At 33.1% G+C, this 17,199-nt stretch overlaps 3 protein-coding genes across 3 annotated transcripts; 2 read left to right on the top strand and 1 right to left on the bottom strand.

Annotated features, from left to right (window-relative positions):
- Nucleotides 1–7,845: 7,845 nt before the first annotated feature.
- Nucleotides 7,846–11,967, top strand: LOC108575560 (serine/threonine-protein kinase par-1-like). Its single transcript, XM_017938382.1, has 9 exons — nt 7,846–7,994; nt 8,088–8,234; nt 8,308–8,628; nt 8,727–8,850; nt 8,931–9,142; nt 9,234–9,379; nt 9,949–10,487; nt 10,567–10,982; nt 11,848–11,967. Exons 1-9 carry the CDS (start codon nt 7,869–7,871, stop codon nt 11,965–11,967), a joined length of 2,151 nt encoding a protein of 716 aa, XP_017793871.1. The 5' UTR covers nt 7,846–7,868.
- A 2,445-nt stretch (nt 11,968–14,412) lies between these two features.
- Nucleotides 14,413–15,130, bottom strand: LOC108575534 (39S ribosomal protein L41, mitochondrial). Its single transcript, XM_017938356.1, has 2 exons — nt 14,877–15,130; nt 14,413–14,747 (listed from the first exon to the last, which is right to left on the bottom strand). The coding sequence occupies exons 1-2, from the start codon at nt 15,034–15,036 to the stop codon at nt 14,413–14,415; spliced, it is 495 nt and encodes a 164-aa protein (XP_017793845.1). The 5' UTR covers nt 15,037–15,130.
- Nucleotides 15,131–15,837: 707 nt separating this feature from the next.
- LOC108575562 (general transcription factor IIF subunit 2) lies at nt 15,838–17,089 on the top strand. Its single transcript, XM_017938383.1, has 6 exons — nt 15,838–15,991; nt 16,065–16,216; nt 16,287–16,376; nt 16,466–16,590; nt 16,682–16,825; nt 16,931–17,089. The coding sequence occupies exons 1-6, from the start codon at nt 15,843–15,845 to the stop codon at nt 17,087–17,089; spliced, it is 819 nt and encodes a 272-aa protein (XP_017793872.1). The 5' UTR covers nt 15,838–15,842.
- Nucleotides 17,090–17,199: the final 110 nt, after the last annotated feature.

Below are 17,199 nucleotides of genomic sequence, written 5' to 3'. Positions count from 1 at the left end.
TTGATTTACATTTTTAAAATTTTTCAAATTTTTATGGAGAATTAATTCAACTATTACGGACTATTTTATGGAGAATTAATTTGAACAGCAACTGTTGCCTATAAAGAATGAAAAAACTGTAATAGTTACTTAACTACAATTTTTCAAATTTTTATGGAATAATTATTTAGACAATGTTTCGATCAAACTGTTACTCTAATTATAACACCCCTTAATCATTATATGTCCTTATTATTTCACGAATAACACTCTGCTTGATGCAAACGTTCAGTCTCAAATACTCTTTTCCATTCGAATAGAAAGAATTCACGCTTGGCAAATCTACATACGATACATTTAATTCATCTTGCAACTCAATTTTCCCGATCACAATATTTCCCTTCGATAACCGCGTTAAAACAAATTGACATCCCGATAGTTCTTCTCCAAACGAACCAACAATATACCGCGAATCCTTCTAGAAAACAGCTTATCATTTGTTATCTATTGTTCAAACATCGTTTGCTCCACTTTTCGCTGCGATGCAGAAATTAAAGTAGCCAATACAACGGTACAAAAGAGGAATCAAATTTCAATTAAACAACGAACCAAGGACAAAATTGATTCCATGGAAAAAGGGGAAGAAAATGAGGAAAAGTAACGAAGTTGAACCCCCGTTAGAGTCTTCGATATTCCACGAATTCAACCCTTGCGCTGCAACCAAAATGTTTCAAGCTTGAACATCTAAAAATTTTTGAGTACATTTTTTTCTGGAAACGTAGATCGACTTAAAAATGTCGAAAAAATTGGGAACGAACAAAATGGTTGGAGGAAATATAGAAATTGGTACCCAAATGCACTGTTACCGACACAGAACTTAATCGAAAGCAATCTGGGTCTTTAATGACCCGAGCGAAATTTCGCTTATTTCTTCGCGACGAATTTACATTTTTATCGAAAAAATGTTGAAACATTTCACTCAACGAGCTATTGTACAATGTAGTGGAGACTTTGTTAGGTACTCGAGAATTTTTTCAGATTTCTTGAAAGCTTAAAACGGTAAAAAAATTAGACTTGAACTCAAACGACCCAGTTTGCCCAGGAATGTGTGAAAAAATATGCCAGCACAGGGGTTAAACATCGATCGAATTTGCACACGAATCCTCGTATCTTCGTGCTTGTCCGACGAAACGAACGAAAAATGATGGAAATGGCAAAAAAAAAAAAAAATTCTGTACGATTACTTATTTTAAGAAATCATTTATGAGCGGCCACGAAACGTGCATGTAACACGCTATTTTAAACTCACAACGCGGAAAATTTGGAAGCACGCAGACTGGCCCCAGGTCTGGGTTGTTTTCCCGCTTAAAATTATCAACGGAGGAAATACATTGTCTTGAGACCGATGAGGCTGCCTGTATAGACAAAACCTGGTTCTAATTGTAAGTTTCCTCGTGACGTTCCGCTATTTCGTGCGCCGCGCGTCAGTTTAAGACCAATCTTCGTAATCCTATTATCCTGATCCTATTACTAGGTTTTCTAATAATGCTAACAGCTTATGTGGTGGCTTAACATTTCCCATGGTTCAATCGCGTCATACTGTTCTTCCGGTTATTTCAAGTGTATGTGAACGCCTAGTTTCGCCTTTTGCGATCTGTTCTCTCGACAACTTTATCTTCCTTTGTAATTGGATTTTGAAACATACGTTTTCTTTATTTTCCTATTTTTCGCTATTATTGGTATTTTAGGGATTTTCCTTAGAGCTGTATGAAATTGTGCAAATGAAATGTTTCTTCAAACAGCTGCAATTGGCGGAAAGAATTTTTGTTTTTGTTGAAAAATGTTTGAAACACTTGACTTAACGAGTAGGGACTTTGATAAGTATTTTTTTGTTATCTTTTTTAAATAAAATAGTGAAAAAATGACACTAAGTGGGTTAAATTTTGCCCGATTCTAAATTTTGTACAAAAATTTCCAAATGTTTAAATAAAAGAAAGAAACTGATAAGGTAAATGAAATTATCGAATCGTTCATTTCATTTGCTAATTTTCCACACTTCAGGCTCTCCTAAACACTATAGCAATTCGGTCTAAACCACAGATCCCGCAATCTCGTAACAACTAACAATGAGTCACAGCTTTCGTGTGGCGAACAAAGCTCGTGGTTAATTATCGTTGAAACATTATTATCGAAAGAAACATCGATATTTCGAATCGTACCGCGAAACGCCTCTGACGCATGAGAGCTGTTTTATCAAAGACGAAGGACAAAAATAAAAATAAAAGCGACAAAGAATCCATGAGGAAAGACGTGCAAGAGAAAATTGACAAAGTATCTGACACTCGAAGGAAAAGAAAGAAAATAGAGGGGGAAATGATAGAGAATATTGGAAACTCGAGGAAATATCAAAATGTAACGAGAATGCTTCAGAAAAAAGACACAAAAGGGAGCAAACATCGCAGAGAAAAAAAGACAAGATTTTTAAATAAGAAAGTCATTCGAAAAACGAGAGGAAAGAGAAAAACAGCAAAAGAAAAAAAAGGAAATAGCGCGTGGAATGAAAGGTTCCGCGAGGGGGTTCTCGCGACGCAATATTCAGCCGCGAACCATCTCTGACGCATGAGAACAGTTTTATCAAAGAAGAAAGACAAAAATAAGAACAAAGGCAACACAGCCCCCAAAAACATCCGTAAAAGTAACGGACACCCAAAGAAGGCGAAAGAAAATAGAGAGAAAGCAACAATCACAGCCTGCGAAAAAGTTAGGTTAGGTTATCGGAAAAGCAACAGAGACGCGAAGAAAAGGGGTAGAAATATGAAACAAGTAACGAAAATATTTCAGAAATGAAGGAAGCCCCTTTTCTGCAGTGTTTTCTTGCTTTTTGTACCTTCTAATTTTTTCCGAAGCATCTTCCTTAATTTTCTAATGTTTCTACCATTTTTTCTTTCAGTCTCTATTATTCTCTACCATTTTGTTTTTTTACTGACTCTATTACCTTTCTAAAAGACAAAATTTTCAAGCAAAAAAAAAATCATTCGTAAAATGGTAGAATAATGAGAAAAATAACAGGGACGCTAAAAAAAGAAAATGGCGCGTAGAACGAAAAGTTGCACGAGGGGGGTTCCCGCGAGGCGCAAAATTGCACCGCGACGTTCCGACTTGCTTCCGCGATCGTCATGAGCTTTCGACAAGTGCATCACCGCACCCGGCGTTCGGCTGTTTTAATTATGACGCACTTCGGGCATATTACGCCAACCCGTCCGTGGCGTGATGCCGAAAATACGTCGATGAAAGACGTGCGATGACGCTCGAAAGCCAGGTCGGCCCCGAACGGAATTACATTTTGTGTAACCCGAATAAATCGCGGCGCGGACGCTTTTGTTGTTTCGATCGTGAATCGTTTCACGCCGCGATTCGATTGTTAATTGCGAAAACGCGTGTGTGGCGACGATCGTCCCTGAACAGAGAGGAAAAGAAAGAGAAAAACAAGATGAGTTACGAGCTTTTTCAATATGTTATCAATATGTATGTAGATTCGTATCGATGCGACCAACGCCGACCGTCGAGTAAATTCAATTTCAGCCGAACGAAAAAGCGATACCGTCGAGCTGGCGTCGAACATTACGCGAATACGATTGTTTCTCATTTTTTGGCTCATTGTATTGGAGAAGTGAAACACAGTCACGCATATGTCGGGATACGATGTTACGTTGTTAAAGTTTCCTGCGAGTTTCAGCATTATTGTTGACTATGATAATCGGGGCGGATAGGAATTTTTGCCTGATCATTTTACTCAAGGCGAACTGAACTAGATCTAACTGGTTTCTTTTCTTTTTTCTTTTTAATGGAAACATTCGATGATTATAATTGTTTAGTCTGTTTAAAATTGAATTGCTTGGTTTTAAGGAAATTGTAGATAAAAATAATAGAAAATGTTTTACCGGTGTTAGGTTAGAATTGAATTTTAGGTAGAAATTGAAGTTGTTTCGTTGAGCACGTTAAAGTGTACAATCGTGAATTGATTTTTTTAAATACTTGTACTAATATACTGGAAATAACGCAGTATGCAGCAGAACAACGTTCCACACAAATTATACATGTAAATAGCATACAGGCAGACTAGTATTAAAATAATTAGACAAAAACAAAACAATTACATGAATAATACAAATTAAGATAGCTACACTAAGTGAAAAAAGTGTCCGTACATCTCATTAGAATTTATTTTGCGTTGTATAATTTCAACAGAGGAGATAGGACGTAACGTTTACTATTAGTACAAGGAAAAATGATTTACATTCGTTTGTTAACAATTAAACTAAGGAAAAAGAATAACGTAAAAGAAACAAGATAAACAAAATTTCCGTACAATGCCTAAGAATTCAGGAAAATTTGTACAAACATAACCTCAAACACAAATACAAGTTAATTTCTTGTTTAAAAGCAAGTAGAAAAGAAGTTAGTCAAAATATTTTTCTTATATTTACTTTTTTAATTATTATTTTTGTACTAATAGCAAATGTTACGTTTCTAAATAAAATAACGCAAAATATTATTTATTCACTATTTCCTCTGTTCAAATTATGCAACGTAGAATAACTTTTTCACCGAGTGTACATTTGTCGGTAACAAAGGACTGTTCTTCATGTTTAAAATTTTCCGAATGAAACTAACCGCCAGACGTTTGAAAATTTTCCGATTCAAGTATATGTCCTGAGAACGCGAAACAAAATGGAATTTATTCAAATTTATTTTTACCGGTAGGAAAAAGTAGGTAACACGAGTATCCTTCGGCGAAGCGACTACATTAGACACAAAAAATAACACAGACGATGGTTCAATTGAATAAAAACGCGTTCATCAATGACACTATAAATTGTTACTTGTTACATCTACTCTATTACCCGCCATTATCCGTCCTTAACCGTCGTTTCCAACGAGATTTTTACCTGTCTACGATCGTGGGCGTAACCAACCGGAATTACATACGGACGAGTGCCCTTAAATTATTACAAACGAAATAACATTCGTAAATGTCAAACGTTTCAACGCGTGCGAACGCTGCAGCACAAGTTTCTTTATGAGCATAACGCTATTACAGCCCTATGCGGGAAGTCTCTGTGTAACCTTTACCTAACATGCGACAAGTACGTTATATCGACATTCATGAATATTTCATTTTCCAGCATAGAACTACCGATTATACCGGGATACACGTGGAAAAGAGTAGTTGCAGATATCGACAAATAGATGGCGAAATAAACGACGAATTTGAAGAAAAATATTGGTCATATATCGATATACAATCGATCGTATGATTATTCGTAAATATATCTATCTATTGCATGTAAAACACTGAATACGTTTTCTGATGGATTAAAAAGAAACGATGGTTCAAAGAGTATGGGATATAACCTTAAATTATCACCCTTACGATTATTCTAAATTTTCCGTCTAATTCGGTTTAGGAAATGGTATTTGTTTTATGTGCTTTAGTGGCAAAAATGTATGATTCTTTTTTTAAGGAGGAAAAACGAAACTGTTCTCTTTGCGTCGTTGATCTTCGAAAGTAAAATAGTCTAAGAAAACTAATAAAAGTTGAAGTACTTGCCTATGAATTTCAGATTAGTAAAACCACGTAATACCAATTTATGACGTACGTACTCTCGAGTTTAAAAATAGTTTACTATTTCATCGCAATTGGAATGCATACGTTTGTTACCGACGAATAATTTCACGAGTGATTCACAACATATAAGTTGAATGCACAAAGAAGTAGTTTTTCTGTTTATACTGCGAAGTATAGGTTATATTTACGATAAGTATGATACAACGCAATCGAAATACTCAACGTTCTATTGTTAGTGCTTTTCTTTTAAGTTGACATACTGTCTAATCGGAAGCATTGATAACGAAATTGATCAGCTTTTGATAAAGATTAAAGCAAAAGGACAACAGCACGATATCGCGTCTCGTAACCTACCGCAACAAATGGAATACGTGCCGTCTTGAACACGCACGATTGGCTGTTTTACGTTCCGAAATGTTCCCCACTCTTGATACCGCAAAAAAAAAAACCGCCTAATCTTAATATAACTCACGAAATAGGTGACTCGCATGCTGTTAAAAAATGCTTACGGTAAAAAAACTTCGCTTTGACGTCAATTCTTCAAAAAAGGTTACCAGTATTTGCTAGAATTATCTACGATCGCCGATGACCGGCCGATCGTCAAGTTGCTGACGATCGTCAGAAAAGGAGTTATCTTACACAGATAACGCGAATTGAAAATAGTATATAATTTATATAATCGTCTGTCACACGATGAAGTATTTCAATCGCGACGTATGTCAAATAGAATGATATCGGGTGAATTCTTATGGATAAGAGTACTGTAATTTTCTTCGAAAACTGTATCAGAGTTGACAAATGCATCACCTTCGTCGTGTTATCCATATTTCACTTTCTCTTGGTCGCAAATTGCACACGGAATCTCGTTAAAACGACGGATCGAATTGTGTTGGCCGCATACACGTAACCACCTTAGTCAGCATGCTGCGTTTAACAACCAAAAAATCATTCAAGGAAAGACGAAAGAGTGAGAGAAGAGTAAGAAGAAGAAGAAGAAGCTAACTTATTCAACCACGTGGTGGCACACGAGCTATTTGCCTTGCAATTACACCCAGGAACAATTAACGATGAGACGATAGTAGCACGTACGTTGACGTCAATTGTCGGAGATAACGTCTGCGCGCGCGCGTGCACACGTTCCGTAACAGTGTTGTGCGGGAATCTGGTGGGGAAGACGATGAAAGGGTGGTGGTGGTGGTAGTGGTAGAGTTCGCTAAGAATGGCTGGGACGTAGACAAGGGGTTGGGGAGGGGTAGAGAGAGAGAGAGAGAGAGCGAGAGGGACTGGGCCGGTGACTCTGGCATAGCAGGGGGGTAGCAACATGGCCGTCGGTCAGTCGGTATCGAACCGTCGCATTACGCGAAGCTCCTACGACCCCCGTCGTAGGAACGCCGCTGCTTTAAAACGAGATTCGGAATCTCATAAACGTGAAGGACGACTTCTTACCAATGGCATCGGCTTTCCGACCTTACGTACCCATTGAGGTCGGCAGCGTCAGCGCGTTTCTTTCGCTTTAAAGACGGTTCTACCGGTTCGGGACGTGTCATACCCGGTAATTCGAGAGAGGATCGAATGTAAGTAGCGAACACTTGTCAACCAGCGTACCTGCGTTTCTTTGCTGTCGTGCTCGTGAATGGAAACGATAAACCGTTTTTGGATAAGTTTGTAGATTTCAGTGTTCTTCACTTGGCCCTTTTTCACATCGGTGCTCTTTTTTTTTCTTTCTTTCTTTTATCGTCTTATCGAGGACTATCGACGGGTATCGATCCTGGACCCGTCGATAGGCAAGAGGTCTTTGTCGATCCATGACGTCAGTCGAGAATACCTATTGTACTTGTTGCAGGAAGCTTTTACACTTTTGCGAAGAAGGTTCCTTTGGAAGGTTCTTTCTTTCGCTTTTTGTATTTTTGCCGAGAATAACGATGTTACTTTAGCCTATATGCTCCGCGTATAGACGCGTGAACGATTCTCGTTGACAACCTTTCTTTCGATCGGCAAATCGTACTGAAACTTCTTATCTTTAAAAACTTCTGGCTTGATCTATATATTTACACACGGAATTGTATTATGCATTGACAGAAAGAAACAATGAAACATTGTAAAATTTAATAAGTTATTTGAAGTATAATGAAAAACTGTTCAGAAAGATTATGTCGTAATAGATATTTGAAAATACTTTTCTTTTTTCTTTTCAGTAATTTCAAATAATTGTAAGATATATTTAAAGTAAACAATAATTTGAAATTATTCATAAATAAAAATGGATTCTGGCGTGAGTCAAGGAAAAAAACAAATTCGTGTAGGATTTTATGATATTGAAGGCACCATTGGTAAAGGAAACTTTGCTGTGGTAAAATTAGCTAGACATCGTATTACCAAAACAGAGGTAGATATAATTTATCAAAACATATGCCTGCTGTCACTTTTATATTTAGTATTTTTTCCTTCTTTTATTAAAAGTTTAACATATCTTTTTTAGGTTGCTATTAAAATAATTGATAAAACACAATTGGATCCTACCAATCTTGAAAAAGTTTATAGAGAGGTAGAAATAATGAAACAATTAGAACATCCACACATTGTTAAATTATATCAAGTTATGGAAACAAAGAATATGATATATATGGTATGTTATATAATTCTTCTAAATAAATTTAAGAAATTCAAGACAATTGTATTTTCATACTTTTTTTTTCCAGGTATGTGAATATGCAAGCAAAGGTGAAATATTTGACTATATTGCACGATATGGAAGAATGGGAGAACCCAGAGCTCGTGCAACATTTGCTCAAATACTTTCTGCGGTTGAATACTGCCATGCAACGGGTGTAGCACATCGTGATCTCAAAGCTGAAAATTTACTCTTGGATGCTGAGATGAATGTTAAGATTGCTGACTTTGGCTTTAGCAATAGATTTTCACCTGGTGAAAGGTTAAGTACATGGTGTGGTAGTCCCCCGTATGCAGCACCAGAGGTTTTTCGAGGGAAACATTATGCTGGTCCTGAAATTGATGTGTGGGTAAGCAATTTATATTTATTTAATTCAACTTACATTCCTTTTGATGTGCAATATTTAATGAAACAACTTTAACACACTATTTTTTTTTATTATTACAGAGTTTAGGTGTTGTATTATATGTATTAGTATGTGGAGCACTGCCCTTTGATGGATCTACCCTTCAATCTTTAAGAGATCGTGTTTTGAGTGGAAGATTTAAAATTCCATACTTTATGAGTACAGGTATGTTTCACAGCATATGATCTTTTTAAAAATTCGAATTAATTATTAGTACTAGGAATAAATTCCAACTTTTGTTGCAGATTGTGAAAGTTTAATACGTAAAATGTTAGTTTTGGAACCTGCAAAACGATATACCATTCCACAAATAAAGAGACATCGTTGGATGGCTCTATCTCCAGACAGTATTTTATCAATGATCATAAGAAGATCATCATCATCCATCCAAGAACCAAATGAACAAATACTTCGACTTATGCATAGTTTAGGCATAGACATTACACGAACTAGAGAGGTACTTTTTAACATGTATTGCTATTTACAAAATTCTATGATATAAGTCAAATACTTTACAGTTATTAACATAAAATTTTTATCTGTTCCAGTCTTTAAGGAATAGTAGCTATGATCATCATGCAGCTATTTATTTCTTGTTGTTAGAAAGGTTGAAACAACATCGTGTCACCAGCACAGCATACAATGCCTGCTGGCCTAATGTTGCAGGAACAAAAGAAGACAAATTCAAATCAAGGTACATTTATTTAATTAATATTTTATCAATCTTTATCATTTTTATATTAACACATGTTTACAAAGTTTTAATTAAAGTAATGTTGTACTTGACTTCCAATCCTGCCCGTCACGAAAATTTTGAAAAAATTAAATGTTAATCATACAATTTTTATTTACAGCGATAGCTTAGTGGAACGTTGATCTTTATTGACGGTGAAGCATGTATTGAAGATTTTGTCAGGACAGGTTGGATTGGAAGCGCTTTGCTGTCACTTTATTTTTGGTAATTCTTTCATTTTATTTCATTGCTTTCCTTTTATTTTGAGTTCCAATTTCTTATCATTGAATATACTGCTTTATTCTTATATTGATGTGTTGTATAATTTCTGGTATAATTCATTGAATCATACTCATAATTTCACCTATTTTTATATATGTTCATAAAAGTACAAATGATGCAGCAAATAGGAGAACCAAAGTATTATATAATAAGCAAATCTTCGTAATTGAAAATCACTCATCTGTCACCATAACATTTTTTATGTGATAAAATAGTTTTGGATGAATGCATTATGTATTTATTTCTAGGACAAGAGAAGACGCAACTCGAGGAGGAAAAAGGTTTAGTTCAACTAGTTCTTCAACTGATGAAGGATGCTGTAGTGCAGAAGGTGATTTGGAGGAAGGTCCAAGTGGTGATGAATTGAGAGAAGCTCAAATAAAACTTGAGGAACATAGACTAGGCCTAGATCATGATATCAGTCAACGAATTGACAGTCAGATAGTCAATCGAAGATTAAGTGATTATCAACAGCATTTTGATACCCCACTTATGGATTCTATTGATCCTCCTAGTCGAACGACATTATTTATTGCGGGTGGTAACGGTAGTTCATCATCCGAACTTTTTGAATCCAGTTTTGACTCTGGTTGTCCGCCAGATTACTCAGGAGCAAATTCATTCACAAGTAGCTTGCCCTCCTGCACACCTCCACCACCTCCATCGCCAATGACTGGTAAATTGTCAAGAGTTTCTAAAGAACGAAGAGCTTCTGATAGTGGACCTAGATTACTGTTTTGTCAACAAGGTGGTGGAGACAGACCGACTAAGCAGCGAAGTATTCAAGGTATTAAAATATAAACACTCGTTTCAGTTGTACGAATTCTTTTGTCGCAAGATTGAGACAAACTTTTTTGTTTTAATAGATTCTGGTAAAGCTAGAGGTCATTTAGATCTTGTTCATTTGAAACCACCATCTACTCCATCAGAAAATCAACAACAATTTAAAATTCGAGACTCCAGTACACAGTTACAACTACTAGTTCAACAACGTATGTTGCAACAAAAACGAAATTTATACCATCGACAAAGAGGTGGAGGAAGTCCAACTCCAATACCGGTATCAACGAGTAGCACGAGTAGACGCACTGACCATGTACCAAGGCAAGACAGTTATAAATTAGCTCAAAGAACACAGATCTTACCACCTTTATCTCAGGGACACGTTGATAGAGACTTTGATAGAGAAAGAAAACAAGATGAAGAAAGATGGAAAAGTCTACCATCTCGACTAGCAGCAGATTGTCAGTTAGCTGAAAGTACACTGCTGTGGAGCCAACAGGTAATTCTATAAATAGAAATTTAAAAAATCGTTTAGGTTGAACTGCCTAATAAAAAAGTTATCGGGCCGAAATAAAAGAACACAAAATAATTCGTTGGTATCAGTCCAACGATCATGACGTCATTCAAATCGTGCCAAAATTGCGTACATATACTCGAACTGAAACATAGAGTATTATGTTATTGTTCCTCTTTCATAATGTTAACATTGTTGTGAGCGTGCATCATGTTTACAACAATGTATTGATGTAAATATTATTAGTATTGTTTATGATATTAGCAATTAGACGTTATTTGTGATATGAAAGCACAATTATTTGTGTTAGATGCAAATAAATAATTATTTTTCTTTAATTTGGCAATCTATTGTTCTCTCTAATTTGCCTTTCTTCGTGCATGTACCAATCCTCAACTGAACATCAATGTACAGTTAACAAAAATAGTTTTTTTTTTTTTTTAAGATTTGGCTACTATTTACATGTACCACCGCACTTACATTGTTAATATATGGGCGTCAAAACAAGAAATACAAAAAATAAAGTTCTGTTTTGATAACTGTGCAATACAATTGTAAATAGTTACTTCTTTGCCTGTTAAATATACACTTCAAAACAACACTACGAATGCACCAATACACAATTTAACAACGCAACTGAAGGAATTTATATAGCATAACTATGACTGAAGAACCTTTGAACAATACAGTGTTGAACACCTAAACGTTAAGCTTGGGAAATGCATATCATTTGTAGCACCTTTCCCTTATTTGGCTTTCTAGATTTTATTTGTTAACATTTTTTAATAAAAATATTGAACACTGAAATTACGTACAAAATGTAAATAATTTAAAGAAGAAAATATATCAGGTGGGCCTCAGTGGAGGAGCGTCATATTTGCCACCTGGCAGTGTAGGTGGCTTCTTATGGCCCACTGGAAGCAACCCTCATTCAACCATCTTCGAAAATGTGGGGGATCCAATGGAATGAACATCTACCATGTTGTACTTTTAGTGTTGGAGATTTTGAGTCTGAAAGACTAGACTAGATACATGAAATATAATAAGCAGTATTGCCTTCCTAGTCTTTCCATATCAGTATTTTTATTTACATAATTATGTATTTTATTATACCTATTTTCTAAGTATTCAAGAAGAATGTTGTATAAATTTCTTTGTAGAACCGTTTCCTCCATGATATTCTAGCTTTCATACGCAAAATCTTTGATTAAATGGAAGGTACATGTTACTAAATGCCAAAGATTTGTTCCTCTTCAATAATTCGTTTTTCCAAGATATATGCTTTAAGCGTCATACTTTATCACATATCTTTATACATTCATATACTTCATTCATGGAATAATTACATATATCATATGTGTATAACAAAAATGTACCATTGTTAAAAATCTTTGTCATGTAGTAGCATGTGCACCTGCCTTATTAATTGGCTGATTTTATCAGTCAAATATCCAATTATATCATAGACTGATAATTAACAAGAGAAAACACCAACCAAGTTTATATTCATGAGCAAGTGGCATATGTTTTGCTTTATAATAGCTATGTTTAATTGGAAGTACAACATGTATATGGATGCATACTTTAATAATAATTAATGAAGAGTGCTTTTGATGTGCTTCCTGAATACATTTCAGTAAATTATCATATGTTGTTGACATTGTATTCTGTATACATCTCTTATCTTCATGTTTTAATCCAATAAGACTAGACAATATTATATAATAAAAATCAATCTGAACTTCTTAATTAATTGATGAATTTGAAAACAGTTATTTGAGATAAATAAACGAAGTACTAGATTCAGAATAAAATTTAGAAAAAGAGAAGAAAAATTAATACTCATTTTAAATAAAAGAACAAAGTAAATATGCATAAATATGTTATGGTGGAAGATAGAATCACAATAATCTTTAATTTACGAAAATGCTTGAAATAAAGTTTATCTAGAACTAACTGCAAGAACTATGCCACTTATGCTTTTCTATACAATTTATCGAAGAGTGGAGTTATTACATGAACGAAACCACGTTAAAGTTTTTTGTTATACATTTTTATTGATAAGTATTCTAATAATGTTGTACAAACCTAGGTGTTTCATCATTCCACTCTTCATTATGATCGTTATAGCGAATTAAGAAATAATAAAAACAATAAATAGTGATAAATAGTAGCTGCTGTTTAAAAAAAAAAAGTGCTGCATTCTGTAAAGATGTTTAAATAAAATTGTTGTACACATAATATTGAACTAAAGTAATGACTGTTTACATTTTGGATTATGCGTTTTGTATGCGTTATTATTTTTTATATAAAGTACAAGCTGCGTCAATACTTATTGGTAATACATCTTACATTAATATTAGTACATTGTTATCATTTTACTTCGTACGAAAAACTAAGTAGTTCTCTTTATGAGCCTTTTGCATAATCGTTATTGAATGGGGAAGGAAGGGATAAATAATAACTTATACCTGTTTGTACATTTTGATACGAATACAGCACTTTTTAAAGCAAATATGTATTAGATTCTGGTAGTCTAGTCAGTAGGAAGCAATACCGGCCGCGCACAACTGACAACGACTTTAATATTCAAATTTTCCGCCATTTTTTACCCAACAAAAACAATCAAACTTCGCTCAAAAAATCTTTTGATAAGTAAAAAAATAGCTGTTAAGTTAGTATAATCATGTGAGATCTTGTTCCGGCATATTGTCCACGAAAGGACATTCCAAAAACGATTTAAAACAAACTCAGGAATTGAAAATTAGTTTTGGCACTGTTACATATTTCCATATGTCTTTTTTGAAGTGATGAACTTCAAAATTGCATGAAATAGATATGATTTATAAATGTGTACCGTTGATTTACTAGTACATTATTTTATTTCATTGAGGTACCATTAAATTTTGCAAAATCATTTTTACGAGTAAAAATGTTTGCAAAACTTACGTAACGTAAAATTATTGTTTGACGATATACTGTCCAAGTAACACGTACAGGTACTTTGTAAAGTAATTATTTACCGTCAAATAATAACATATTAAACAATTTTCTATAAGAACCTATAATTTCTTATTCTATAAGAATAATGAAAAACTAATAAAAACGTGCAATACATTCCATTCACAGATGAAAGTGTGTTTTTGTATTTATAACAAAATTAACTATTTTATATCTAATTTAATATATGATTTCCTTAAAGTCACATATGATGGTAAATAATTGCTATTTATAAATTGCAGGACTGTCATCAAGTGTATGCATTGTGCGTATGAGCATATTGAATAAAACATTATACAAACTGTAATGTTAGAGCTACTTTATTTGTATATAAACTTATTTAAACACAGTATTTAAAAAAAAAAATCCTTTAATTTACATTTATTTTAACTGAAATATTTAATACAACTGAACATTATACTACTTTAGCTTGGAACAGATCTGTGCCAGTTTGATCAGCACGATTCTTAGCTTCTTCAGCTGTCATTTTTTCATTTTCACTAGGATTTAATGGTTGACCATTTTCATCCAGTTGACAATTTTTATAATCTTCTTTAATTTTATCAGCATATGTTAAATAAAATAAATCTTTAGCAGTAAATTCACGCTTGGTAAACTGTGGAACCCTATAAGACACATATGGTTTTAAGTGAAAATCTTTCAGATCAGGCACAATAAGTTCTGGTATCATTTCTGGTATGTTAACCCATTTGTCATTTTCCCACTTTCCGGTTAATTTTAATCCTCTTCCTATAAATACATATTAACCATCATACAAATTATTACTTGCAATTATCATAATTACAAAGGAAGAAATACACGTAATATTTTTTTAATTTATATTTCTACGCCATATGAAGAAAATTAACAAATACTTACTATCAATTGGAATATCGCAATGCAGATTTTTAGCTCGTTCTTCTTTAAATTGCCGACTACCCCGTTTGTTGTAAAGTTGAATCATTCGAAAATTTCGTTTACCACGAAATACTGTCGACGTTGAAATTTGTCGATATATAATCAAGCACTTAGATGCCATCGTAATTTTCTCATATAAAAGTGGTTTCAATCGTATATAAAATTCTTAAACAATAATAAGCTACGTTTCGTAAACCAATAGAGAATTGTTTCAATAGGTTATACTTTGCGTCAGTTGTACTGCAACAACATGAAATCGCTTTTATTCGATAAAAATTATATTTTCTTCTCTTAATATGTTGTCACTCATAAATAATAAACAATTTTAAATTCAATGAATACATGACAATGTATGTTGCGCCTTCTCACAAAATTTTCTAAATAAATGTAAATTATAAAATGTTTCTAATATAAGCTATTAATTTTTAATTACGAATTCTAACTCATACCTTGTTAAAATTACACATACCATACAATTTAAAGTAGCAAAATTAAATAATACGTATTTTATGTAATTTATTTTGATTTAAAATCTTTTTGTTATTTGATAAGATAACTTTAGGTCCGTATTTCGTGAAGCAACGTCGTCATATTTTCTTGTATGTATGCTGGTCTAGACAATTCATAATCAGTGATTTAAGTTCATTTATATAAAAAGCTCTATTTTTTTGGCAAACTCTAGATAAGTGTTTGTAACCTAAGCCCATAAGGAAATAGAGTGACAGGTGTTATTTTTATTTAAGTTGAATAAGTATTTAGACTGTTTATTGTAGCATTAAAATAATTAAAATTTATTATTGTATACTTCTTGAATGTACTTTTGTAAATTTCATGAAATATAGACGTATCGTATAAGTAATACAATTTTATTTATTTCACGATATAGTATCTGAGTTTTGAAACAATAATTCTTTTAAAACAGGAATCATGTCTGCAAGCGTATCACATACGGAAAAAGAATTAGATTTAAGTAATGCTGGTAGAGGTGTATGGCTCGTTAAAGTACCTAAATATATAGCAAATAAATGGGAAAAAGCACCTGGCAATATAGAAGTTGGTAAATTAAAGATAACGAAGTAGGTGTTTAATTGTAGTAATATTTTACTATTGTAATTTTGCAAAAAAATTAAATTTTGATTACATTATTAGAAACCCTGGTCAAAAGGCAGAAGTATCTCTTAAATTATCAGAAGCTGTTTTAGCTTTAAAAGAACCTGGAGAAGAAGAAATTCCAAAACAACATAGATTAGATGTTACAACAGTAACAAAACAAATGTTAGGTGTATTTTCTCATGTTACACGTAAGTTACTATAATAAAGTTTTGAAAGGTATTTTCTTGAATGTGTTTTGCATATTTATATTGTTTTCAGCTTCGAGTAGTTCAGATTCTATAGTTCCAGAAACTGAAAAACTTTATATGGAAGGAAGGATTGTACAAAAATTAGAGTGTAGACCATATGGTATAATTTATATTTTCAAATACTTAAAAGATCTTATTAAAGTACAAATAATACGTGATATAACTAACAGACATTTATATTTTTTTTAGCTGATAATTGTTATATGAAATTGAAATTACAAAGTATTAAAAGAGCCTCTGTACCACAAAGACAAGTCCAGCAATTAGACAGAGTAGTCCAAAATTTCAAGCCTATTTCTGATCATAAGCACAATGTACGTGCTTCATTAAGATATTTAAAAATGAAGTATATTTGTATTATAATGTAGTTTATTATATCACACAAATGTATTACCTCCTCTGTAGATTGAATATGCAGAAAAGAAAAAGGCTGAAGGTAAAAAGATGAGAGATGATAAGGATGCAGTATTGGATATGTTATTTGCTGCATTTGAAAAGCATCAGTATTATAACATTAGAGATCTTGTTAAAATTACAAGACAACCTATTGTAAGTGGCATTTTTTTTTAAATGTTTACAAACATACGTTTATATTAACGTATATTTACGTGTCCGCATCAATTTTAATTGTTATTTATTCTTTTGTCTTACTAGGTATATTTGAAGGAAATATTAAATGAAGTTTGTAATTATAATTTAAAAAATCCTCACAGAAACATGTGGGAATTGAAGCCAGAATACAGACATTACAAAGAAGAAGAAAAACTTTCTGAAAATACTCAAAAGAAAACTGATGAATCAGATGATGATTAAAATTAATGATATTTGTACATGTTTCTTTTTTCTGTTTTTCACTTACTTAAAATGAAATAAAAAATTAAGTTTTTATATTATTTTAAATTTGAAGCTGAACAGAAGAAACA

The sequence above is a fragment of the Habropoda laboriosa genome, unplaced genomic scaffold (genome assembly GCF_001263275.1).
Source record: "Habropoda laboriosa isolate 0110345459 unplaced genomic scaffold, ASM126327v1 scaffold186, whole genome shotgun sequence".
Classification (NCBI taxonomy): domain Eukaryota; kingdom Metazoa; phylum Arthropoda; class Insecta; order Hymenoptera; family Apidae; genus Habropoda; species Habropoda laboriosa.
This window is presented reverse-complemented; position numbering and strand designations above follow the sequence as displayed.